The sequence below is a fragment of the Phoenix dactylifera genome, unplaced genomic scaffold (assembly GCF_009389715.1).
Source record: "Phoenix dactylifera cultivar Barhee BC4 unplaced genomic scaffold, palm_55x_up_171113_PBpolish2nd_filt_p 001835F, whole genome shotgun sequence".
NCBI classification, from domain to species: Eukaryota; Viridiplantae; Streptophyta; class Magnoliopsida; order Arecales; family Arecaceae; genus Phoenix; species Phoenix dactylifera.
This window is the reverse complement of record NW_024069126.1, coordinates 16,758-43,806: the sequence shown is the minus strand read 5'-3', so window position 1 is coordinate 43,806 and position 27,049 is coordinate 16,758. Positions and strand designations below refer to the sequence as shown.

The window sequence follows — 27,049 nt, the reverse complement described above, 5'->3', positions numbered from 1 at the left end:
TTACTTGCGATTATCACCTCTCCTCCTCCTCCAATCTCCTCTGACTTGACCGTCGGAGGGCCATCACCACCCTGGTGGTGGTGCAAGGCTTGTTCGCAGATTTCTTGGCGGAAGGTGGAGCGCAACCAACACCAACCAAGACAACTCAGACGGAACCCCGTTCACACCGCAGTGCCAATCGTTCTCGGTTTGGACCACCAGCAACAAGAACATTCCTGCAAACATTTTATAACTTAGAATAGTAAGTGACCTTCCTCCTGCCAAATGAACTGACAACCTTACTGGAGATGTAACCTGCAGTATATAGTTATGTAAAAGGAGTTGACATTCCCATGAGAACAGAAATCAACCAAACCACGTCAAATAATATATCTGGTAAATGCCAACCCACAACACACTGGCTCTGTATATAACAGCAATTATTCCAAGTCCTAAAAAACATAGGCCAAAGCCTCACAAATTATTTTTTTGATAATAGATTTGTGAAGCTATTCTTCCTTTTTATCGACATGTGTAATGATTCTGTAACGGGAAAATATATTGTGTTTCCTTTCTTAATAATCCAATCAACACCTTCAAAAATTCAAGTTGGGACAATACAGACACGAGTGGTCGTCTAAGCTGTTGCAAAAAGACAACTGGCGACAATCTACATTTGCAGGTCAAAGTGAGGGATAGGGAGAGGAAAATTAGCAAATCCCATTGAAAATGTTTTCTAATGTGGCAGCAACTTTTCTGACCTCATAATCAACATGCCATGATAGATGAAAACGATGATGCAAAGATTATTCCAGTTAGTTAGACATACAACTATTTAGTTTGCAATTCAACATTGGTTAAATCCATCTGACTAATTAACAATCACCTTATAATGTAAATATTTCGACAATTCACCACAGAATTTATTTCATTGTAAGCAATTTGTTTCACAAGCCCTAATTCGCAAAGGATGAGATTTTATGATTCATCAAGTATTTGACCCTTTTTCATGACATAAGCCTTTGCGAGTCAGTACAAATTCTGGGCTATATAGTAGCTATGGAAAAGAGAGGGTTTGTTCTAGCTAAAAAAAAAAGAAGAGGGTTTTGCATCAATATATGGAGAGCCAGTTGGTGGCAGACAAAACGTACTTGTGCATTATTTGGTAAAAGACCGAAAAAAAACAAATATGGGCAATGCAGTAAATTTCAAAAGATTAAGACATGCTAGCCCAGGTACTTGTGTTCAAAGCTAACTTCATAAACTCAAAAACTGGATAAAGATACTCATCAAGACCAAGAACCAGTCACTCCGGTCCACTATTTAAAACTAGGACATGGTGGCACATGGAGGTGTACAGGACTTCAGAGCAACATAGTCAGATATAGAATTCAATGTGAAAAGAACACAAGCAAAAAGTTAGAATTTCTAATCCAATACAACGTCAAGTATTTGATACTATAGAATGGAAATAAGATTGATTTATCTGACCTTCCACTATCGGTCTGTTATTTCTAATTCACGAAGGCTTACATGGTCCCATATTAAATCCTATATCATGTTGTATCACTTCATTGTCATACCAGCATGTTAACATTTGTGTCAAAGGTATTCCATGTCTTACAACAAAGAGAAATTGATGCTTGAAAGAAGAACAAATGCCTGCTTCATAGAGTAGATCCAATTGAATGAGGTAACGCTATTGCGCACTTACATGAAAAAAGAAATATTCACAGGTGACTTCATCCTAGAAAAAAATGGTAAGTCTATGTCAAAGATATTCTGTCTTAAGTCAAGCAAATATTGATGCTTGGTTATTAAAAAAATTGGCCCGGCGATGAAACACATAATCTTCCTGCAACAGGCAAATATAGAGGGGGCACCAAAACAATGCTAAAGTAGAGCATTAATTAGCACAAGAACATTTTCCCCATAAAGCCCGTGCAAAGGGGAAGTTAGACTCGCTTTTCATCTTCCACAAAGAATGTTATTGCACAAAAATGGACTTTAGATCCAGAGAATGAACCTGACGAGAGAACACAGATCCATAATGGAAAAGAAATTTCACGCAAAGGGTTCAGCAACAAATTTAGGAATTGCCAACAAGAGAAGAAAAAGGGCAGAAACTAGCATTTTAAGAATTAAATCATCAACATTGGTCAAAGAGATTCATAAATGCTTCAAAACTTCTCTACAAGCCAAAAGTACAGAGGCAAGACGATAGCAATGACAGCTCCAATACAACAGTTTCCCCTGATGTACTTGCATATCTAATCCATTAAACTACTAACAGCCTTAGCAAGGTGATAAAAAAGTTAAAAAAGAAAAAGCCTACTAAGCTGGATCTAACATTTCTAGACAAGCATGAGACCTGAAGGAGAAGGAAAGCAATGCAGAGTATGGAACCCCATACTGCTGGGCCTGACACAAAACCATCTGGCTTTTCCCTAAAATGCAAACAGCTACGTGTTTAAAGATAGAAACCTTGTCGTACATGGTGAAGAAAACAGATACAACAGCTGCATACAGATACACAAGAAGTGCACGATTTTCTATTGTGGTGACAACACATCAACAAGTTAATATCAGGACAAAATTCCGTAAGAAGCATCTGAAGGCATAAAGACAAGATCTGCTGAGCTGAGTAATGAAAAGGATATGGACATCCTAGAGTTTTCCAGAAACCAAAGGTAAAGTTACACAAGGATAAGGTATGGACAAAAATATTCTTTAAATGAGGCAAAACAACATCTGTAGGTTGAAGAACGCTTGCTAGTTAATGGATCTTCACAGTTGTGGGAACTTAAGCTCCAAACAAGGGCCCTATGAAGAAAATAGATTTAGCTAAGATATTGTTTGGAGTACTGATTGAGGTAAAAATACTGATAACTTCAAACTCCAATTCATCAGGCAATCCTATTACCTATTAATTCTCACAGGTCACGTTATTAGAAGGGCAAGGTATATTATAGATTCATATATTAATAAAAAACAGAAAAGATTAATACCTGGATTCCTCCGTGGGAATGTAATTCCAGTATCTCCGGTCATCGATCCCCGTAATCAACAGAGCCTTTGAAGAAATCGACATGCAAAGACCACCCCTACGCTTCTCCAGCCAGAATTCCTACAACCCAGAACATAAGAACTCTACAGTTAGAAACCCAAAGAAGAAAGTGGAAAAGGAAAAAAAAAATTCTTCCAATAGGCATATATCTGACCTCTAGTGACAAAAATCCAGCACCAATCCCCTTTCCAATTCTTTTTCGAAACACAAAGCTTCCACCTTTTCCCTCAAAACCAAGAAGTCAGACACCCAAACCCCAACCAGAACCTAATATCCATCACATATACTTCACCCTAATTCATCTATACGACTCATCCATATTCGCGTGCAATCAAAAACAAAAGAAAAGAAAAGAACACATACCTTGGTTCCCCCATCGAAGGGATTTGGCCGGCACAGCCGGGCGAAGATTTCCTTCTTGCTAAGATGCCTCTTCTTGCTCTTCTCATTCTCCACCAGCCCCATCAGACACCGATAGTTCCTGGGGAGCTTCGTCTCCCACACGAAGTCCGCCGATGCCGCCCCCCGAAACGCCCGGCCGAGCCGCGCCAGCCGGCAGATCTCCGGCGGGTCGAGGTGCAGCAGCACCGCCGCCACGCAGCTCTCCGGCAGGTCCCCCAGCCCCGTCTCGTGTCCTCCCCCGTCCCCCTCTGGCCCCATGATGCTCGACACCCCCGCCCCCATCCCCCCTTACCAAAACCCTAATCCCACCAATTACCTGCTCTCAAACCTCACATTCACCGTACCAGCTCCAATTCAACCTAAAAAACTTCCAAAAAAAAAAAAAGGGTTTCACTGAAAAAGAGGACGAGGAGGAGGCCACCAATGGCCGCTCCGATTTACGATTGATCGATCGATCGATCGCCGCTTTGCTCTCTGATCTCTTCTTCTTCCCTCTTCTAGAAAAGAGGAAAGGGGGGGGAGAAGGAAGCGTAGTTGGCACGCGGAAAGAATGGAGAGAGAGGGGGGAAGAGATTTTCCAGGCGTGGAGGATAGAATATAGACAGCGAAGGCAATAGGGTGGGGGGAGCTGGGACTTTCATGAAAATGGGCGTGGGCAAAGAGGGAAAGGGAGAGTTCCAGAAATGCCCCTCGCTGTTTGTTGAAACGAGACCATGGCGCGTGGGCGTCGACAGTCGGAACTTTCTGGACGGCCCGGAATGGCCCCACCCGCAGGGTGGAAACCGTCAGCCCCGGACGTGGCTGGAAAAGATCGCGTACTGGCTCGGACTGACAACCAGATTATCATTATTCGTGCAATAATTAATTTAAGATTTCAAAGTTTTCAGTTTTAACTCTAATGAGTTGACTAGACGCTCCTAATTGGGGGGGGGGGGGATGGATATTTTTCCGGCTTGCCCTAACGGACGGGTCTTTTATGCAGATATGAGGCTATCTCGAGCTTTCTTGATTTCCTGTAGGACAGGACCACTGCGACCTTTAAGGCCTAAGACATTAGGATTGCGATCATCTTTGAGGGTCTTGATAGAGGCTGAGATTATTTATCATTCTATTGCTAGAGAGACTGTGACAGCGTGGGACATGTGGAGCTTTCTTTCGACTTCTATAGCTATCAAATGATATTTATCATCTAAGAGCCCCTATCTCGAATAGTGCCAAGAAGTGTAAACATCTATAGAGAAGTTAATAAGACAGTAAACTGGATTGCTTCTTATGTAGCTTGGAACTCGATTGAGATTCTATAGACTAATGCACTATCTATTCCCCTTCTGCTTAGGAGAGAGAGAGAGAGAGAGAGAGGATTCACCAATTTGACTTTAGGCTGGTGTATAAAATGGTTCTACTACTTTAGTAGCTAGAATCTTCTATTAAAATATTGGTTCATTTACGTATTGTGCTTTTTTTAAAAAAAAAAATTTAACAGCACCTACACTTTCTAATCAATTTAGATTTTTTTAACTGTCACTTTATCAAAAAAACAACATCACAATTAAAAACATAATATATTTTCTTAAAAAAAAAAAAGGTCAGCAATTTCCTATATTTTATTATGATATATTTTGGGATATTTTATATCTTGAATTTTTCTTAAGCATGGCTCCTCGCATTCATGCTTCAATCCCCATCTTAAAATACATATAATTTAAGCAACCATTCTTATGACATCATGCGATCTACTTATGCATGCCAAGCAAATGTACCCTCATTGATTTGTATAATAAAAAAACTTAAATATATTCTTTCCTATGTACTCTACCTTCTTCCTTACGTATTTGGTTAAGATTTTATGCTAAAATAGAAAAAATCAAAGGCTTATTTTAATATTAGATGTTTCAGTATCTTAGGACCACCAGTTTGTGCTCCCTAGTCCCTAGCCATTGTCACCGCTTTGGTCCCCAAGGCACGCGTCAAGGAATGCCACAACCCATCGCTCGCACCCAGAGACCAGAGTATGGCCTCAAGGCGACAACCAGTCGAGCTATAAATACGAACCGATTTAAAAATAATCCAATCATGCACATAAATTTTAAAATATTCCAACTTTTTAATATTTGAATTGGCCGCTTGCCAATTCCTAAAACCATGATTAACAATGTCATAACTGAACATCAAGATAATTCACAAATAAACCTGCAAAATAACTCAAATAATAGATAGACAAATATTTTAAATAATAAATAGACAATTTATGGCTAGTTTTAGCCAAACGAAATGATTCCGATGGACCTCATCGATTTTAGGCTTAGCCTTTTGCTACAACAACAATAGACCTAAACTAATCAAAATACTTATTCAGAAATTGTCATACCGATCTTGTTAGACCATGTCATCGGTAGGTAATCAATGATGTAGACCTAAACTTAGGGTTTTTTCAATTATCTCAGAAAACTATATTCATCCATCCAATAATATGGTAATAGGGCTAGAAACTAACGATTATGCATTTGACTAGAAGCCTCATGGTCTCGAATCTGATATCTTGTTAGATCGCATGATTAGAATATCTTAATGAAGACGCAAAAAGTGTTAGAGATTTTACTCCATGGAGAGAAAATAAAAAGAATGTAGGAGAAGAGAAGCGAGGAATATATGAGTGCTCCCCAGATTAATCCATTGAATTAACAAACCAAGGGATGTTATATAAACATTTTGAGTTTGAGTGGCTTTTCTTCAAGAGGGAACCATCCTGATATATATTTTTTTTTTCTATTCCCCTGAAGTCACCTGAACTCTACTATGCATCTGAAGCAAATAAATCAGTCACATGGACATGCTAACATATGTTTGAGTAGAAAAGAGAGTAGTAATGTCTTACGCTAGATAAATAATTAAAAAAAACAATTCAAAGGATGTTTCTGCAATTAAATTTTCACATTTTTTTGCCAAGTTTTACTTTGAATCCTCATCAGTTTGTTGGAGCCATCAACCAAGCAGTTATTGGGATATACATAACATTCAATTGCTGCCACAACTAAAACCTTAACCGGAATGGACCCCCAATCCGAATTTATCAAGGAAATGAATAAGAATATGCTAGTACAAACTGGCTTGAGGTTAGTAGGAACGAACAACAAGACTATGACACAGATCAGAGGGGATCAGATAAAAATGAAATACCAAGAGACTGTTCCTTTTTTATGGAATAAAATCAAAGAAATTTCTTGGATTTCTTTTTTATTTTCTTGATCCAGATATCTGGTTTTGGGGTTGTGTATTTGACTAGAAGAGAAGGAAAAGGATATGTAGGTTGCTTCTTTTTACTCTTCTCTTCTAAATTTATTTCTCAAGTACTCCATTAAGCCCCATACACCTGCTAAAAAACATTTTAGCAACTAACTTTCAATCAACTTTGTGATTATCTAATTGAGGGCATTTATGAAAAAAAAAAGCATAAGTCTTATCCGGCTGAGATAAAACCGCACGCGAATGCAAAGGATGAAGCAAACAAAATATTCATATAAGTCTCTTTTTTTTTTCTTTTTTTTTTTTTGCTGCTTAGGAAAAGGGGTAGGGGGAGGAAGGGACCAGCCCACCCCCGCATAACAGCCTCCACTGGGCCCCCGCTCCGTCAGAAAAATGTTCGATGCGGATAGACTCCGTTTTACTCATACTCTTCCCTTCCGAAGGTGAGTACGTCACACCTGGCACCATCCAAGAATAATTGGAAGGAAAGCATAACCGCCAACAAGCCGTCCGGGCATGAGGTATCCGGTCTCCGAATTTAATCGACGCCCGCACATTTCGAACCCGAACAACTCGGATAGAATTATCGCCCTCTTACCACCAGGCTACCACCTTAGTGGCATATAAGTCTTTTTGCTTGAGTCTAAAATAATTCTTTATTTTTAAATGGATATCTTTTTAAAAATTTAAATTTGCGTAGATCCTCTCTTAAAATTTATATTTATTTTTTATTATCATAAAATACTGTTTTTGCGCAAATTCTCCTAATATTTTTTTTTCTAATATCATTAATAAAAATCATAATTTATTTTAATTAAAAATAAAAAATTTAAATTATTTTTTTCTTCATCGCGGTCGTTTTATAAATATTTTTTTTGCACATTCACCGTTAAAAATATTTTAATCATTTTAATTTAAAATTATTAATTTTTTAATGGCATTAGACGGTGTGGATATGTATGCAAAAATAAAAAAAATAACAAAAGAAGTAATTTATACGAATATATATATATATATATATATATTAATTTGGAAGGATGTTTACGAGAATATTAGTATTTTTTTAACCTAATAATTTCTCTATCCATGTACTTAAATAGCGACCTAGGGGTGTAGTCTTTTCAGACTTGACGCCGAAGGCCCGCCACATAATTTTCTACGCAAAGCAACGGTCATACAAAATGGCCCATTTGTGGTGTCTTATCGCGTGGGACCGCTCAATAGCACTAACAACGGTAGGCATATTGGAGATATCCAATGGTGGGCCCAACAGCGTGGGTAAAAGTCTGCAACTTAGATATTGCGGCTTGTGGCCTATCTCCCTCCACGTCGCGCACGCTCGGAGGGGCAGATTGGACGGAAATGGGAGGCATGCACTTGGTTTTAATTAATCAATCAATATATCCTAGTTTAGGTGTTATTTGTGAATTAGCTGCATGATAAAGTGATCTAATAGGTTAATATGAAGTTGATATATCAGAGTCAGTACCGTGGTTGCATGGGAAAATTGACGGGCTAGTGTCCATATTTTTCGGCCTATTGTGTTGCCTAATTCTACGGTTGTTGCATCAAGTTGGATAATAAATATTGGAAGAAATTTGTTCATGTGGCTACTAAGTTGCTGATTTATTAATTTGACATTGAAAAAGTGATGCCGACACAAGAACATAGAAGCCCCGATGTAAGCAAATACGCATAGCGAAATAATAAATTAAACAAAGATTTTTACTGGCCTCCAGCATTGTTTAAGTACTCTTGAGATTAAATACTTTTGATTAAGTACCAACCACCCATCTCTGATCAAGCGCCCACACAAGAGAGAAGAGAAAGAAGAAACCAGCAAGAGAGAGAAGGAGATCCGGAGCTTCTAACCTATGCAGGACTTGAGTGTCTTAAGTGATGGATCCACATGCTTATTTATAGTGCTAGATTAGAGATCCGGATCCTTATATTTAAGATTTATCTCTAATTAGTTTCCATCCAATTCTGAATAACCTTTAATCAGATTGGATTAAGTCACCATTTAATCAAGGTTGTGTTTATTTTGATACGGGTAAACTTGATCAAGTGGGCCACATCAAGTCTCCTCAAATTAGGAGATGTGCTAACACTCGATGATCTCATAATATTGAAAAAGTCATCGTCCTGCAATTTTTAAAACAAACAACAACAAGAAGTAGCAACAACTATACCAAAGTCACTGGGCTGAATTGGTAAACTTTAGCCTAGTGAATATAAAATAAATTTTAAAATAATAATGGTGTTCAATTTCTAATAGATCATGCTCTAGTTGATCTATGGTATCGATACCCAGGGGCGGTGGTCTCTCGATAGTTCCAATGGTTAGGCATGTCAGCTTTCACAATTTCTTGGCAGAAAGTCTCCCCTGCACTTGTTTCTGAGGGAAGCTTTTCTAAGATGTGGCACCGGCACAATGAGTGATTCTTCCACTAAGTAATTGGTGACCCTTAGAAGGATTAGGGAAAGAACCAATTCCGGGTGGCCTAGATTCAGTGCACATATAGATAGCTCAGTTTAAGCATTGTCAAAAAGTCTGATGACGAAAAGAGTCGCTTTATGATGTGGTTTTTGGTGGGGAAGAGACCACCAGAGCCACTATGGTGGGCTCATCTGTTGGAACAAGATCACAAAATCTTAAAAATTCTGAGTGTGATGGGTAGCGTGGCAATAATTTGTTCTTGGACCAGTGGCTTGTGAAAGCCTCCGCATGTGATGTACTACTTTTTGATTTTTTTAGTTGTATCCATACATGTTATGTATGATACTATCGTTTTTAGCGCGCACACAAAAAAAAACCTCTGCATGCATACACTTGTTATCAGCTAGGGTTAGTGTTAGTCCAGAGCACCAACGGTCGACGACGTGACCAAGAAAACCAATACTATTTGGGTCGATTCTAGCTGGACTGCGACCGGAGATTCTTTGAAAAGGATATTCTTTCTCCTTCTATTTAGGCATTTCTGAAGGTACTTTGTCATACATGCCATTAATAAGAACGAGCTAAGTCATATATACATGCATGCATGCATACCTACATATATATATATATATATATATATATATATATATATATATATATATATATATATATATATGTATGTATGTATGTATGTATGTATGTATGTAAAATCTCCAATAGCATCAATCAGAGAGCAAACAAGCAATGGATGAGATCCTAATCAAGCATATTGGGGAAGGAGATGAGAGATCCAAGACCTGTTAAAATGTGAATGATTTAGATCTGAAGTCCATATTGAGAAAAATACAGCATTTAGCTCCCCAAAGGAAAACCTAGCATCAAGGGGCCCCACCACCCAAACATGCGAGCCATGTGGATGACTCGAGTGCTAATGTGGTAGTCATTAAGATCAACTTCTCTGATGTAATTATATATTCTTGATAATTAGAGCTGCAACAAATCTCTTTCTTTTCTGTTTTTTACCAATTTAGCCTAAACATTAGCAGGTTTTTGCACAATTTTTTGTGTCTGTGTCTAGTAGGTAGGGCTTCAAACCATTTGATGGGTCCGCTGACACGCAAGCACATGCTATGGCACATTAATCAATCAACCTAATACTTCCAACTTTAATACTAAAGTAATTAAAAGGGCATACAATAAAAGGTCAAGCTCAATTAGTTGTACGCACGAAAGAATTTGGAAAAATAGGGTCGAGTGATTGAGGTTAATGGAAAAAACAAGAGCACCCCAATTTGCACGAATAAAACAATTGTCGCGTTTTGCAATGCATAAGTTAGGTTAATGGGAAAGAGCGAATCAAGAGGCCAACAAATTCATGCGGGCGTGCCTTTAGTCCCATATTGGTTATTCGCTGGATAAATCTTGGATACTTATATCAGACCAAAGAATCCAAATAATATTTTCTGCCTAGCCTTTTTGGGTGAAGTCTTAAGTTGTAACAAATGCTATCAAAGCGGATTCGATCCATAATCTATGTGGACTAGGGGATACTGCAACACGAATCTATTGAGATTGACCATAGATCGATCGTGGTACTTGTGATTAGATTTGAATGGATTTGAACTCTTAGCCTAATAAGAATGTCAGGGCTTAAACGGAGAGAATATGTAAGAACCCGGGCCCCTCGCGTGTGTTTAGTCCTATATCGATTATTTGTTGGATAGATCTTGGACATTTATATATGATCAATGAATTCAAATAGTACCTTTCGGCTAATTTTTTTGAATAAGACCGTAAGTTTTGACAGAACCATTCTAACTCAAAACAAGTTAGACATGTGCCTCTCTTTCTAAGTGCCCAATTTTTGGCACCTACTCCAATGATTTTGTTAAGTCATGATGGAGACCACTACTTCCCAGCTTGATACCATATTGTTTAGTAGATTTTCTGAAGAAAAAGTTTGTTATATTTAGCAATGCTCGAGGATATGTTACATGAGAATGAGTGGCGTCTGGCTGTTCACGAGATGCTAACCATACAGTGGGACAGAATGCCTACAAAAATATATAATGATGCTTGGTGAGCGAGAGATCTTTCTTTCCAGAGACCCAGGCTGTAAACAAAAAGGATTGGTGTTGAAGCTTCCACGGTTGTGTTGGGCCAAATCATGCAACTGGAGCAATCAGTGTCAATATTCGTGAGCTCGTGTACTGGTTACGTGCCGTAACCAAGATATCATAGAAAGCACCAATATTTTTTGTGCTTAAATACTGATATGTGTATAAACACAGCACGGGAGTTTCGAATACTTTAGATTGGAGAACAGCGCCAATGCTCGACCGTTTAATCCATTGAACTTATTTCAATCCATCGTAGATTGAGCTGGATTAACCATTTAATAAAATGGTCAAATTTAGATATAAATTTTTGACCTATTTCATAAATAGATCAAATTTGAGTCGAGAAATTTTTGTTTTATCATATATCCGATTCGACTCGTATCGACCCCGCCTGGTCCTATTGCCACCCCTACTCAAAAGTGCCAGCCACCTATCATATAGGTTGCTGTATCGTGAGCTAGCCACTGTATGCCAGCCAAACACTGAAAATATTAAGAATGAAGCAGTACAAAGTATGAACTCTGATATTGTTCACCGGTAGTACACTACACCTTCTGCCTTTTTGTCAGCGGACCTCAACTAATTGTGGCTCAAGGATCATTCCCGTTAGGAGAGGAAGGTAGTGAAACGTTCGAGTGAAATGTGTCACAAGATGGATCCTTTTGTTTTTTTTATGGGTATGGAATAACTCTACTGTGAACTGGGAAAATTTTCATTTCCACATTAAACTCTTGTTTGCTTGAGGGTTGCCACGGAAAATAGGGTGGAATAGCCTCCTATTTCTGTTAAAGCTACTAAAGCTGTAAACGCCTACTTTGCTCCTACTAAACTATTTAACTTGGATAAAGTTACTCCACCGAAAAAGTGAAACAAATTTGTTCCGGATAGATTCGATTTTTGCTAGCTCTAAAGCCATTTCAGTTCGCTAAATCGTCCCGCAACCAAACATGGCCGAAGCTTGAAATCGGCCATATCAAGACAGAGCAAGGCACATTGCTCTGATCCAAGCCATCCTTAAGAAAAATCTCCTTATGCTCGATATCTCTCCTGTTTGGCTTCTCTACTGCACACTAATTTCTCTAGTTGCTCGAGCACCGCATGCAGGGTATAAAAGACTAAAGAAAAGAGTATTGCTGCCCATGGAGGAGAAATTATATCCTACACCCTGTGGTACCAATTCAATGAACCTTGCTATCTAGTGCTAAGAAGTTTCTTCACAACCATCCTGTGGACAATTTATGAAAGGCATAAGCTTTGATGGCCTATAATTAAAGTTATATACTAGTCAAACATTAGTCACATAATGATATATAATGCAGCAAATAAAGGCATTGCATCAGAATGGCATGAAAACATCTTTCCCATCTAAATATCAGTTCTTTGATCCACACTTCCCATCTCAGTGTAAAATTTACGATGTCAAGATATGTTTCTACATTAGCTAGCATTAATATACAAGCTGCACAACCACGATCTGGTTCAAGAGACATCCAAAAGGATAGAGATACTTCATGCAACATACACAACCACTTGCAGCTTTGATGCGTTCATTAAGAACCAAAAACCTCCACATTGCATACTGGGCACGCCTGATACAGAAATTGAATGGGTGGAATCAATCTCATTTGTACTAATAAATTAATGAGTTTAACCAAATTACTTAAAATCTACTTGTGAACGATAAGATATAAACATGAGAAAGTGCCCAGGAAATTTGAGACATTAATATAAAACAAAGCCTTTGTTTTGGGAGAAGATCCAAGCAAGCAGAAATCTAAAAGATACAGTAATGCTGAAGATGAAAAGAAATGAAACTCTAATCTAATACAAGAATAGAGGGATGGAAACCATTTGAGTTTCTTTTACAAGTACTGAAATTGACTCATTAATCTAATGGTCGTATTATGTTTTGTTTTTCACCATATTGTATCTCCTGGTCAAAATGTTTATAGATGGCAAAACTAAGACTCAGAACTACGAATCCACTTGACTGCTGGACTAGAGCCATGTCCAAGAATTAAAACTAGCTTATTAACTGAATGCGATGCATGTTTTCCAAGAACCACAACATTTGGTCTCCTATCAAACATGTTTCTCCAATTATTTGTTAGTATACAGCAATTTGACAGCTGTTCATTCCATATTTTAAGAATATAGTGATGTCCAGTTTTTCTTATAATATTACTAAATAAACCTATTATGTTTAGGTTACAGAAAGGCTAAACCATCTTTCAAGAGAAGAGGCAGAAGAAGAAATCACTTTAAAAGGTTATCGACCATGACTAGAAACATCGAAACACCTTCAAGGTTTGCTCGCTGCTGCAGATCAAGATGTGTCTAATGAACTACGTGAGACGTGGAGACATGGAATTTAAGCAATCATCAGTTGCATGGATAAGGTTTTGGGGTTTCTGTTGCAAAGAAGACCATACAAACAAAGCTTTAGGCTTCAAGTTTTTGCTCATCTTAAGGTTATCTCAAAATATATGACCTACGAAATAAGAAAGACATTCAGAATTTATGAATATATAGTAGGAGTTTACTAAGCCAATAAATACAAAGTAGCTTCAGTTTGGCTATGTAATTTCAACATGTTCTTAAACTACAGATTGAGCAGTCAAATTATTGATGGCTGTTACAAACCAAATAAAAATTGCAATATGATTGTTGATAATCTGTTTCCTATTTTTGACTAAGAAGTTTCCAAATAGTAACTTTCTGGTTATCAGAAGTATTTCTTTTTTTTTCTTTTAGGCACCTGTAATATGTTCTTTGTAAGCTGATTTCTCCTTGTCAGGTTTTCCATCAACTACAAATGTCCCCGCATTCATGTCCAATATCGAATTCATCTGGATAGGGATAGCCTAACCATGTACAACCCTTTGAAGCAAGGTTCGCAATCTCGGACTGGACCCTGTATTTGTACCATGCTGATAAACTGCTGGAACGCGGTATAGGGATCAGTTCAGCGTACCAAGACTTGGTAACCCCTTTGTACTAAATCTCGGTTCAGTACCAGCATGGTATAATATGCCCGATATGGGGTGGTACACACCAGTACGGCGAACCTTGCTTTGAAGAATCAAGGTGCATCAGATACAAAAAAGAAAAGCTGACTAAAAACATTTACATCCAAGATTATAATAAGACTGGTCGTCAGAAAACTAAATTAACATGGATAAGTTGTGAAATGATAAAGAAAAAGAAATTACCTTGTTGATCTTTAACCATTTCGTGACACAAGTTTTGTGATATTGATGTTTGCAAGGCAACGTCATCAACTTATCTCGGTTCTTATAAGCCATATAACATATCACACATCTGCATGTAACAAAACCATTGGTGAAAGGCAAACGTACAACATGAGCTCCTGCAACTCACATAAGCAACTCATATCATATCAAATATTTTGAGCATTCAAAAATTTCCTTCAGTAATTTGCTTTTCAATTAAGCTGACTTCCTGTAAACTAATGCTCAGGATCATAATGCCTGGCTGATTTGTTATTCAGTTGCTCCTGTCAAAAACCATCTACTTCTTGTTCTAGTTCTCCATAAAGGATAGAACAAGATATACTATGATGACGGGACATCTAGAAATAATATAGAAGTAAAGTTTCATAGCAGGCTTGGTCAAGATTTCACAAAAGCATAAATTTGGTCTACCAATTAAAGTACATTGATGAAAAGCAAATACATATAATAGTAAGAAAAGAAATGAACCAACACATACTCATGTTTTTGGGCTTGGTCAGTATTTCACAAAAGCATAATCATGGCCTACCAAATATTAAAGTACTTTGATGAAAAGCAAATACATATAATAGTAAATAAAGAACTAAACCAAAACATACTCCTCATGTTTTTCTTTCTTTGAGAATAACCCAATTCTGTACGTTGAAGTTGGCAAGAAGGATATAAGCTCATCGGATAGTCCTTTGCTTTCAGTACCTATAGCTTCACCTAACTGTTGCAATTCCTGAAATTATGAAACTCAAAATTTCAGTTGCGATGTCGATAACTGAAAACAAGTAGAAGTAGTCTCACAAATCATTAAATAAGAACAATGAATAACAGGAATGTACTTCTCATGTCAAAAGTGCAACATAAGTTACAGTTGTTAATAATGGTGCCTAATTTCAATCTACATCTGAAGAAAAAACTGGGTGCAGTAATTCGGTGATGTCAACTCATGAAACTCAAAGAATGATTTGCCATCATGATGCATCACCCATACTTATGCAATGCAAAAGCATCAAGAGCATCGAAGTTTAATAATCTATGGTGTTTGAGAGTTCTAATATGAAGATTCATGTATCTTTTGAGGTCGAATCATTTTAAGCCCATGTAATTCTCAGAAGCTGGGATTACTGAACTCTGGTGCCAGTCCTGTTCCCAAATAATGATCTCCTCTTTTTTTTGAAACCAAAAAGATGTCCTCTGCTCACCAATTCCCTTGCTATGAAAAATCGTGACTTAATATTCCATTAGTTCCTCCTGCTGCTTCTTGGCTCTAAGATATATTATAAAGTTGGAGTACACTGAAAGCCTAAATTCACTGAATAAGACATCTTACAGAACCAGTAAATCAGTGTTGTCAGAATCTTTATAATCCTTGAGACATTAATTCCTTGTAAAGTGGAAGATTTTCTGCTACCTTTGGCAGTCACCAATATTATGGCTATGTTAAACTTTCTACAACCATATTCTACTGATTTAATTTTTTTCTTTGTAAAACCCTCAGATTCCAACCTTGATCCTCAAATCTCAGGATTCACCTACTTTCTGTAACAATTTAGCATCCAGATTCCTTTCTTGAGTCAACTTACAAGAAATTTCGAGCCTATCTTTTATTCTATGCAACCCAAACCCAACCAAAACCTTTTAAGATCCTTGTCTTCTTACTCTTTTACATATTATGTGTATCAAAGATGCATATCTTTGATTGTACTCTCTCTCTCTCTCTCTCTCTATATATATATATATATATATATTTGTACGATGTGCTTATAAAGCTCATGACTATTGGCTGCTACTAATCCGTTTACTTAAAGGGCATGTACTAAGACCCACTGGTTATGTGATACAAGAATCCCAATACTCAAATTATTATTCAGCATTATGTCATGTGGTAGGCATGTACGACTTTGTAAGCAACATTGTAGCATTCATTCCTTTCTGTATAAATAGCTAAGTTCTCCCTACACCAGTGTCAAAGACAGAAAGCGACATAATACTCAACGACTAGACCTATCAAAGGTTAGCAAAACAATCAAATTTCCATATGAAGATCCAACCACTCAATGGTGCAATGGAGCAAGAATCTACTAATGGAAGGCAAAAGACCAATACATATGGAAAATTTTGTCAAAGCCTCAGTTAAAATGCACTTAAAATAAATATCTCTACAATGAATTATTATGGACGTGCATCCTTTGTAGAATTGTATAAAATCCATAAATTTAGCACAAGTAATAGACCAAGTTTGCTCAATAGATATCGAAAAGCTGTAGTTTGTGACAAATCACATAAGTCTACAAGATACTCACCAGACTGAGGACAAGGATATGAGGAAGCAAGAGTATGCAGATCTGGTGGGTGCAGTGGCACTGAGTTATAATGTAAAAAGTTTGAATTATATTTATATGGAGAGCACTCCAATCATCAGTTAGACGAGTTAAACAACAAGGCTTGTGACACTCAGGCACAAAGCCAGATGACCTAAGTGGAGATAAGAGCTAGTACATATGAAGTATTAGCTCTAGAGAAAGATTGACATCTTGCTTCTTTCTCTTCCAAGAGATGGAATAGTATCTTGAAAGATGTAAGCATAACTGAGCTTGCAGTTCCTTTATAATATGCATATACATAATCATATGCGTACATATGTGTTTGTGTGCGCGCGTGTGTGCGTGTGCGTGTGTCAATGTATACATGTGTGTATTGAAAAAACAGGTATTGACAAACACACCTCATAAGTCATGTTATCTGGGTCGATACCATCTTCCTGCGCAACCTGTGTATAACCAATCATAAACAACTTCAGTTTCAGATGTTTGAAATGATGCATTTCCAGAGAATCATAAACTACAATGCAAATTACCTGAACAGGCGAGCTTGCAAAATTGAGTTCAAGATTAGCAGAGGAAGATTGTGTGGGGTCTGTGTCTTGAAGAACTATGCCAAGAGAATATATCATTAGTGCCAGAACTATTAAATGGTCAATACCAGACTAAGAATTATAAATGCTACAATTTCAGTAGTTTCTCTTATAAGTCTAATTGAAAGAGAAGTTAGAATATTGCATCTAAATTACTGACTCCAACATATAAGAAGTAGCATTGTTTTGAGAAAGTCAACAGTTAATGATTTCGATATAACTGCTGCAACATTGATACAGTAAAAGCAGTTAATAGATTAAATCTATAATGATTCTTTGGTTCATTGAATAGACATTATTACTTGTTATCAAAGTTTATCTTCATAAGCTACATTTTACAAACTTCATCTCATTAATAGAGAAGAGATTCACATAAACAATAAAGCCTAAGTAATAGATAGAAACATGAACTGAGACAAGCAATGTCCCATCAAATTGGTATCAGCTTGATGGGTTATCCTTCGCCACTTGTACCAACCCAAGGCCCAGTCCTCCAAATGGAGGAATAAATGATAAACATGCAGCAATGTAGTGAACAATATAATCATGATACAAGCATAACAGACAAATAACTTAGCTCCCATAAGTACTTCAAGAAAAACAAAATTGTTTGGAGACTGTCTTTACCAGCCTCTCTTCCAGTAATTCCACCAAGGGAAGCACTAGCAAGGTGATTCTCCAACTCTTGCAGTTCTCTAGCTAGAGCTTCATCTCGAGATAGTTGTGACTCAATTATTGCGGTTGTCAAAGAATTTCTTCCTGCTTCCTTCGAGACATGATCATGATTGTGTCTAGAATTGTTACTTGAAGAAGCTCTTGTTGTATCACTCGGAGCATTTCTTAGGAAGGATTCATATACACTTTCCTGCACAGAGAGGTTACACAAAATAATAAAACAACATTATAGAATAGTTTTGCAATTATTAGGAGTTTACTGATATGAAAACTGACTACTGATTCTGGAGTTAGCTTAGGGCCCATTTGGTATTGCTTTTCTTTTCTGTTTTTGTTTTCAAAAACCCAAGAAGAAAAACGAACTAGACCAAAAACATATGTGATAGAACCATTTTATTTTGTTAAATTGTTTGTAAAAGCTTTAGAGCTTTTGCTAGCAAAGATATATTGCTTTCAGGAAAAGGCGAAAATAAAAGCAGGGAATAGCATAAGTTTTATGCAAATGCTATCCCTAGTATCAATTTGCATGAGGTATTTCACAAACTTGTAGAGAAACAAAAACACAAAAACAACAATGATACAAACAAGCCCTAATTTTTTTCGAAAAAGTTGCAATATGTGCTAATATATACTTTGTCAATACCTACACTACAAACATATAGGTATGGTTTAAACATTCACATGGAACCATGATGACGTTCCACTCTAGTTCTCAAGTGAGACTGATGAAGTAACATCTTTGGTGACACAAGCAGTTGTTCTTGTAAGAGAGTCAAACTAAATGATACTACCAGTTAAGTTGTACTTAGATTGATCTCTAAACCTTTCTATCTGATGAGTCAAGGTTTTTTCCTTTTTCATTTTTGATGATTACTATGTGATTTAGAGAATCCATGTGATTGACTGATTAAATTATTCGAGTGCATATTTATGGAACCAAAGAATTTAAAATAGTAAGATCATCAGAGTCAGTTCCCTGAGAGCCATATAACAAGCTTATTGGATGCATATCTGCATGAAAAAAATACAAGGCTATTGGACCTTTGAAAAAATACAAATTTGATGAAGGCACTGCTGCTGCAGCCCATTTTGCCACATTCTATTTGAGAATAAAAACATCATTTAACTAATTGTAAGTTCAATATTTGAATATAATTGGAATTTTAAAAGGGTTATAATTTTCTAAGGAACATATATACAGCACCAGTCTTGAGAGGACAAGAGGGAATGAGTATGTTTCTCCCTGCAATGTACTAGATGGATCTCTCCAGGAGCATGAGAAATGCACAACAAAAATGACAGGAAAAATGAAAGGGGAGGTTATGTCCATAAGAAGAATAAGGGAGAGGTTTCACTGATTAAGAACAAAGTGCCGAGTGCACTTCCTGGTGTATTCTCACTCCACTTGTTACAAGAAAAACACTCAAGAAAGCTCACAAAAATACCTTGCAGAACACCATAGAAGAGGTTTTCATAGAATTTAATTGGATAGCAGGAGTTACATCTTCCATATTGAGCCTATAGCCACTAGTTTTTTGTATGCAAAATGAAGTCCTGTGATAAACCAAAGTTTTGGCAAAATTTACGAAATGGCCTCCCGTGAGTCTATCCTCAAATGCAAGTGACTCACACTCCATTCACTATTCTTTTATTCCAGTGGCTGTCCCCTTGTAAAAGTTCTTTCTGCATGAAATCCTGGAGTCACCACAATTAAGAGCAGGAAGAGAATGCAGCTCCCTTTCCTTCAGTAAAAGCACCAGCTCACTCTAATTTGTTTAAAAGACATCATTTTATTGGCCACTTTGAGTTCACTTTCTCAAATGATCACCACAGTTGTAGCTGAGTTGTAGCTGAAATGAAATAGTCGCCAATATTATCTACCATTTTGCCTTTATGTTAGCGGACAAAACAAAGTAACATATCAGTTTGAGAACAACGATAATTTTCTCAATCATGATCTGAAAATATCTAGTCATTTGGCAATTCTTGGAACCACAATTGATATAAATAATTTTAGAAAGAATAAGCTCAAAATTGCCAAGTTGTAACTATATCACCAAAATCTTTAAAAAACAACAACAAAAAAAATTCGATTCAAGCCCACCTGAGATTGAAGATCTTCTGCCAGTGCAGAAACATCATGATCATTGAAATATCCTCCATAATTCTCTTCCACCACACAAGGGACCGGGGCATTTACGTAATAAACATTTGATTGCTGCTTTCCCTTCATCTCAAATTCCATTCCCATGATGGCCACCTAATTTGGAAAAAAAAAAACTCCAAATGCTGAATACTACTGGAAATCATCCAGAATGCACATAGACACACATATGACATCGAATTTATTACTAAATATAAAAAAGTAGATTTGGAACGTTAGTCCTCCTGTTTTGTAGGAAATTTAAGGATGATTATCGCTGCATACTTGTGACCAGACATTGTAAATAGTAAAGTAGAAAAGGACAAAGATTTAAGCAATTGAAATGGCAAAGTGCAACTTCATATGCAAAGTTTCAAAATTTTCATAAAGCTAAATATAAACAAAGAAGAATGAAATAAAACCAAATTTACAGATAAAACTCCAATTTTTCTAATTGGATCTAAAATGTTACTATTTTCTCCTTCCAAAAAGCAATACAATTTTAATCTGTACTGTCTGATGCTTCTCAGAAAGCATACCACAGAACAGAAATGTTTGATAAATACTCAATAAAAAACAAGGAGGGCAACATGAGATAAACATGGTTATATCACAACACAAAATATTCACAGTGATTAAGTCAACTTAACATACAGAGAATGGGTTTTATTGTTGTCTATGGAAAAAGTAATTGGATCAGTTAACACAGTGTCGAACGATAAGCTGTTGATTTTTTAGTGCTTTCTCACCTCACTGGGATATGAATCTTAAAGGCTCCTGTATGGGTATGGTGAAGTAGTACAGAACATACCACCCATTCTTGCACCATGGCATACCTTCAGTACTTATGGGAGCACGCCCACTGAAGAGAGCACGCCACAAAGCAGAGCACAAGTCCTGTGCCTGGTAGGTGCAATCAGTCTGTCCCATACCTAGCCAGGTTTGGGCAGCTCTTTGGAGAAGGACTTAGCCCCCCGTGAGGTTGGTGTTATGCCAATAGCAGCGCCGGGCAGCTAAGTTGGTATGGAAGAACTGCTGTACGAGATCAAGCAAGATTTATGTTAATAAAAGCAGCGGGTAGTGGTAAGGTGGAAGGAGTCGTCACTAGTAAGGCTGAATCAGATAAAAGGATGCAGTGAAGTTCGATTCCAAAGGCGTAGATGAAGTAGTGGGAGGTCGCGAAGTAAGGGGGCGTGTTAAGTTGAGAATTTCGAACATTGTAGCATCCTTTTCTAGGTTGGGGTTTGAGTTTCGAAGTTTCAAGACTGAAGGAACCTTGGACCACTCGAGCTTTCACCATGCGAAAGACAAGACACCCGCTCCTCTTGACAAGACGGCTACAATCACTGGCATCAGAAGAAAAGCAGGAAATGGGAAGACTAGATGTTATTAAAACGGGCTAAAAAGGCATTGAATGAGGGATTATCGTATAATACATATACATTTTGCTCTTAGTTTTTTATGTTCCCAGATACTTTCCAAATTTGTAGAAAATTTTGCCAAATCTTTGTAATTTCTGAACGTTTTCTCCTCATTAAATCAAATCCAAGTGATGAATTAGGGGCCCTGATCTTGGTGCCTTAAATAACAAACTATTGAGTCAACCTCCGACACAGGGGGCACCATCTTCTATCAAGGTACTCTTACAATGCAATCCTTGCTTATCAGAGTGACCTCTTGCATTGAAGATTAATCCAATTTATTTCTTTATTTGGTCCCGTAGTTTTCATAACACAATTAACTACACTTAATTATGGAAAGAATTTTCTTTATGAGAAATATTTATGTCTCAACATAATAAAGGCCACATGTTTAAAGATCATAAACCGAATAATAATTAACCACCGACAGCTTCCTCTCTGATCATAGCGGAAAGATCACAATATAAGCACGAAAGAAACAAAGTCCAGCACCATAAAGAAAGTCCCAGAAACGAATCCCAAAAGTCACGAGCATCACACACCTAAAGATCCTTCATTTTCCCAATCGGGTCAAGAAATCCTAGCGGCAAGTAGCAAGATCCCTTTTTTCTTGCAGCAAACGCAGTAAATTCCCTTAATTGGTACGAAAATTTTAGAAGACACCAGCTAAAACTGTGAATCCAATGGCAGCCATCAAAATAAAAGCTGAAAGCTCAACACTTTCACAAATTCCTTTCATCACTGACCCAAGAAACCATCTTCGCACCAAATTATGAAGAAATAAACGAAATTTTCACAAGAAAACAATATAATAGAAGCAAATCTAGGAGGAGGAGGAGGAACTATAATCTCACCTGCGGAGGGGCTTCTGGTCTCTCGCCCACTACCCTTGGGGTCTGTGATGTCCTGGAGATCAGTCTATAAGCGGAGAAATTATCGGTTGGACCAGGTCCACCATCTCAACGGTGGACCAGTTCCCAGCATGCAAACAAAGAGAAAAAGAACGCGGAGGCAACGTCTAAATTCTAATTCATGGATTAGACGTGGTGGACCAGTCCAATAGTCTCTCACCAAATTAACCTCCCATATTTAAATAATTCAAAATTAAATTTGGGTGCCTATCATCCACCGTGCATACGCTTTACGATTTGGATCGATTCACTGATCCGGTCTGGCCCATGTAATAATTTCTCGGAGGGAACGGAGCGATACAAGCGTATTTACTCCCGCGGCGTCAACTCTTTTGCTCCCAAGGAAGACTTTTACCTTCAAACCGTTCATTTCCTGGAAGGACTCCTACCTCAAGTCTTGATCATTTTTGGATGAATCTCCATGCTTGGATTTGATAAGCGTGATTCATTCGGTAGCTTATGTAATGATTGAAAAAGGAAAATTAATGAAACTTGGTAGCTTATGTAACTATTCCTTCGATAGTTTTTGTAATCATTGAAAGGACAATATATCAACAAATTGGAGTTCATTTGTTAGGTGCATACCTAAAGGGGGCATTTGGTAACCCCAACAAGATCACCACGGTGATCTAAGATCTCCGATAATCCAAACGCTGGGGTGATTTGATTCCTAGTGATTTAAGATCAATATGTTTGGTAGGTCAAGCTCTAGTGATTAAAAATCTCCAGAGTATTCATGAGTAACTTGTTTGGTATTGTATGAAGATCCAAGATCACTGACCACATAATATTACAAATACCCCTGATATATCTTAGATGGATTTTTTTATGTATTTTTAATTTTCATGAATCAAAAATATAAGTCTAATTCTTATAATAGCTCCATAATTTTGTCACATATTCAACTTTTAGTAGCCCTTATCATATATTTATTAATCATATAAAATATATTATAATAAATATTAATATATTTATCAATATATTAATTATTAATATATTATATATAAATATATTTATTACTCCTATAAATTATTAATCTTATAAAAATATGTTATTTTTTATTATAGAATTAATATTTTTATTTATACTTATAATAGATTTTTAATACTAATAATTATTTTGATTAGGAAAATAAGGTAAATAGGAGTAATATATTAAATATTTTCATTATATAAATATAAATATAATAATATATTTCTCCTATAATTTAAAATTATCCTTCAATAATAATAGGATAATAATATGATTAGTAATATATTATATTATAATATATATCATTAATATAATATATAATATCAACATAATATTATATATATATAACATTGACATAATATATTGATGGTATATTGATATATCAATTTTTCTGCTAAATTGAGGGATATTTTTATCTTTAACTTTCAACCCAGGATCACTGCCATGGGGTGATCTTGGATTTCCAACCTCAAGGACGGGTATCCCATCATCGAGTTGGACGGTAATTTGAGGAGTGGAGGTAATACAGGATTATTGCCACGTAGGATCACTGTGGTGAACCAAATGCGGTGATCCCATCACCTCCACCCACATTATCCTTGATCCTGGGACGATCACCCCATACCAAACGCCTCCAAAGCGATTAAGCATATGGAGGTTTGTAACTTTTCGATTAATTTTTTTTTTGATAATTCTATATAAGTTTATGTTTTCTTTTCCTCATGTTTTGGTGTTGTCCATCTCTATACTTATTAAACGAAAAAGTTAGAGCCATCTCCAAAATTCAGAAGAAAAAAAAATTGTATTAACTATTTGTTATTTTTTATCTTCTTTTCTTTTATTATATTCTTATTATTATAAGATATCCTTGAACCCTACTAAGGCTTCAACCTATCATGAATGATCTTAGTGATCCGGCCCAAACAACTTATATTAAGGAAAGGTCTATCATGGATAATATCTTTTGTGCAAATGAAATTTTGTCCCATTCAAGAAGGGTTAATCAAATTGGGGTCATATGTAAATTGGACTTCTCTAAAGCTTTTGAAAAAAATCATCCTTAACTATCTTTTATTATTGCTGTTGAGCCAATATGTAGGTGTTCAATAATGCTGCTATAGCTATATGTGGGTGAATGAAATACTCCAATATGCAAATGATACCCTTGTATTTGCTCAAGCCAAAAAGAAATATAATAAGCACTTGACAAACTCAAAGAGTCTTTTCTTTGGAAAGGTTCCTCAAGCTGTCAGGCAAATTGGAAGACTGTGTCTTGGAAAAGTGGAAGGTGGCAAAATGGGGTTGGTGGTTTCTTGCGAATGATCCAGGGATGTGGAGAAGACAAGTACAATTTGCTTATCATAGAATAGTAAAGTTTTCTATGAGTTGGAATCCTCCGAAAACTCTGGTTGGTGGTCTCCCTTTTCCTGCTTGAAGGCTCAGGTGCGTAGGATCTAATAAGGTTACTTCTCTCTTCTGGGCCGCCCCTTGAATTTAGCTTATAACTTCTCATATACCTCGTTTCCGCTTTCAGTTAGTGTTTGCCTGGAGTTGTTCACCTCTGTATCTCGGACACCTTCTCTTAAAACCTACCTTCTCTTTTCAGCTTTCAATTAGTTTTTGCCTGGAGTTGTTCACCTGTGCATCTCGGACAATTTCTCTGAACTCCTACCTTCTCTCTCGATGTAAATAGTTCCCTTCTTTTTGCAATACAGGCTGGGTCGTTATATTTAACCTCCCTCATCATTCAAAAAAAAAAAAAAGAGGTTATAATGATTAGCAATTCGTAGGATTTCTGATAAATTTCTCAAAAAGTTAAGATGCTTGCTAGAAAAATATTATCACATGGTGGTAAGAATATGATATGCTCAAAACATTAGGATTATTTATCAAAAAAGATAGTGAGAATATGATATTGAACATGAGCTTGGATTCAGACCCTTGTTATTGCAAGTAAAAGAATGGCAAACAAAAAGTAGTCCTAGTTAAATGATATGTTGAGGAATATTATGAAAGCTCGAGTAAGCATTCTTAACTTTTATATTTAGTTTGAAACATCATAGCCATCAAAGTAAGCATTCTTTCAAACTGCATAGTCCCACTAAGACTCTAATGTAGGTTCAATAGAGTACCCACTCGATGGCTCTTATACTACTTGGCTACTTCAGGAGTCTTTTCGAGGCTCCCAGTGGACTCCTACAAGAGATTGATGCCCTTGTTCAAGACTCCCAGTATTTCTGTTCAAGCTTTGAAGACTACCAGATAAATAGAGGAGACTGTAAGGTCTCCACGACTCCTTTATATTTTGATTGAACCTCCAACTCTAACCGCACCAACCAGCATGCTTGACATATCACATAACATCTGGAGTCTAATTGGAGCATGGCGTATTGTATTGCGATAATAATTGGAGCTGGCATCTTGTTATTTAATTAGGAGAAATTTCACAGTCAATTAAGCTCCTCTCAATCTTGCTTTACGGCCTCTTTGGGCAGTACTTACACCTGTTATGTAAGTTCTCGATGTAAAATTAAAAAAAAAAAAAAAATTCTTGCTTTACAGCCTTACTAATTTTTGTTCCTAAACTTTTGTAGAGTTTTATTTTTTTTTATGAAATGTGATCGCATGCTAAAAATGGCAATAAGGACATTCTATCTCTTGCTGCTAGCAATATGATCACATTTTGGAGTGGTAAGAAAGAATGACTCCAGATATGAACAAACGGTCATGTTTAAATGCATAGCTTTGATTTTCTATTATTAAGTAAATGATCAATTATAAGCCTTAATTACATTTTCCCTTATACCAGGTGCAATTGCACATACACTTTTGACCAGTATTAAAAAATATGTTTATCGATCAGGCTCCTTTCATAAACTCCCGATCCCTTGCACTTGCCCAATTACTGATAGATACATCTAAAACGATAATGCAACATGGAGGAAAATACTGAACAGAGACACAAAAAAAATATGGGCAAGCAAAATACAATAATTGTCCTCTTTTTTTTTTCCTGTAATTCCCATTTGTCGGATTGATAGGCTACGCTGCGTTTGAAACCCCAAGGAATGTATACAAGTCTTGTACCATGTCTCCAGAGATTTTACCAAATCAGGCCATCTAGCACCCGATTCTTTCATGTAGTATTTAGTTTTGGTAATTAAAAACTCATAAGAAAAATGGTTAAATATCAATGACCAATTTTTCAATATTACATCCGTTGATATCTTGGAGCATATCAGACCAATTACTTCGGCTAATATACCTCTCATCAGATCATGACAGGAACAACCTTACCTGGCTGTAGCCGAAGGTTTGCAAACCCCCTTCGGGCAGTGATACAAGCGATCCTGGCGTTTTATATTCTTGGCATCTACACTACTTTCCACCGCAAGATAGGAACGGCCATAATGAAATACCAGTATATTTTTGAAAACTGTAATATCATGACAGGAACATTGGGCCGCCATCAGACCATTCCCTAACAGCAAGAAACGTGCTGAGATTCCACATCCAG

General features: G+C 36.8%; 2 protein-coding genes across 5 annotated transcripts; both read right to left on the bottom strand.

Annotated features, from left to right (window-relative positions):
• Positions 1-483: 483 nt before the first annotated feature.
• On the bottom strand, positions 484-4,082 carry LOC120109120 (F-box protein PP2-A13-like). 3 transcript variants are annotated; one of them, XM_039122864.1, is made up of 3 exons: positions 3,410-4,082; positions 3,201-3,313; positions 2,988-3,106 (listed from the first exon to the last, which is right to left on the bottom strand). In XM_039122864.1, exons 1-2 carry the CDS (start codon positions 3,728-3,730, stop codon positions 3,203-3,205), a joined length of 432 nt encoding a protein of 143 aa, XP_038978792.1. In that variant the 5' UTR covers positions 3,731-4,082; the 3' UTR covers positions 2,988-3,106; positions 3,201-3,202. The 3 variants fall into 3 exon arrangements, with proteins under 3 accessions (XP_038978791.1, XP_038978792.1, XP_038978793.1); XM_039122865.1 differs by having other exon boundaries at positions 3,201-3,265; positions 3,410-4,080; XM_039122863.1 differs by lacking the exon at positions 3,201-3,313 and having other exon boundaries at positions 484-3,106; positions 3,410-4,067.
• An 8,488-nt stretch (positions 4,083-12,570) lies between these two features.
• LOC120109121 (E3 ubiquitin-protein ligase BIG BROTHER-like) lies at positions 12,571-22,646 on the bottom strand. 2 transcript variants are annotated; one of them, XM_039122866.1, is made up of 8 exons: positions 22,504-22,646; positions 20,190-20,345; positions 18,038-18,275; positions 17,354-17,427; positions 17,222-17,266; positions 15,105-15,229; positions 14,464-14,572; positions 12,571-12,840 (listed from the first exon to the last, which is right to left on the bottom strand). In XM_039122866.1, exons 2-8 carry the CDS (start codon positions 20,334-20,336, stop codon positions 12,802-12,804), a joined length of 777 nt encoding a protein of 258 aa, XP_038978794.1. In that variant the 5' UTR covers positions 20,337-20,345; positions 22,504-22,646; the 3' UTR covers positions 12,571-12,801. The 2 variants fall into 2 exon arrangements, with proteins under 2 accessions (XP_038978794.1, XP_038978795.1); XM_039122867.1 differs by lacking the exon at positions 22,504-22,646 and adding an exon at positions 21,065-21,551.
• Positions 22,647-27,049: the final 4,403 nt, after the last annotated feature.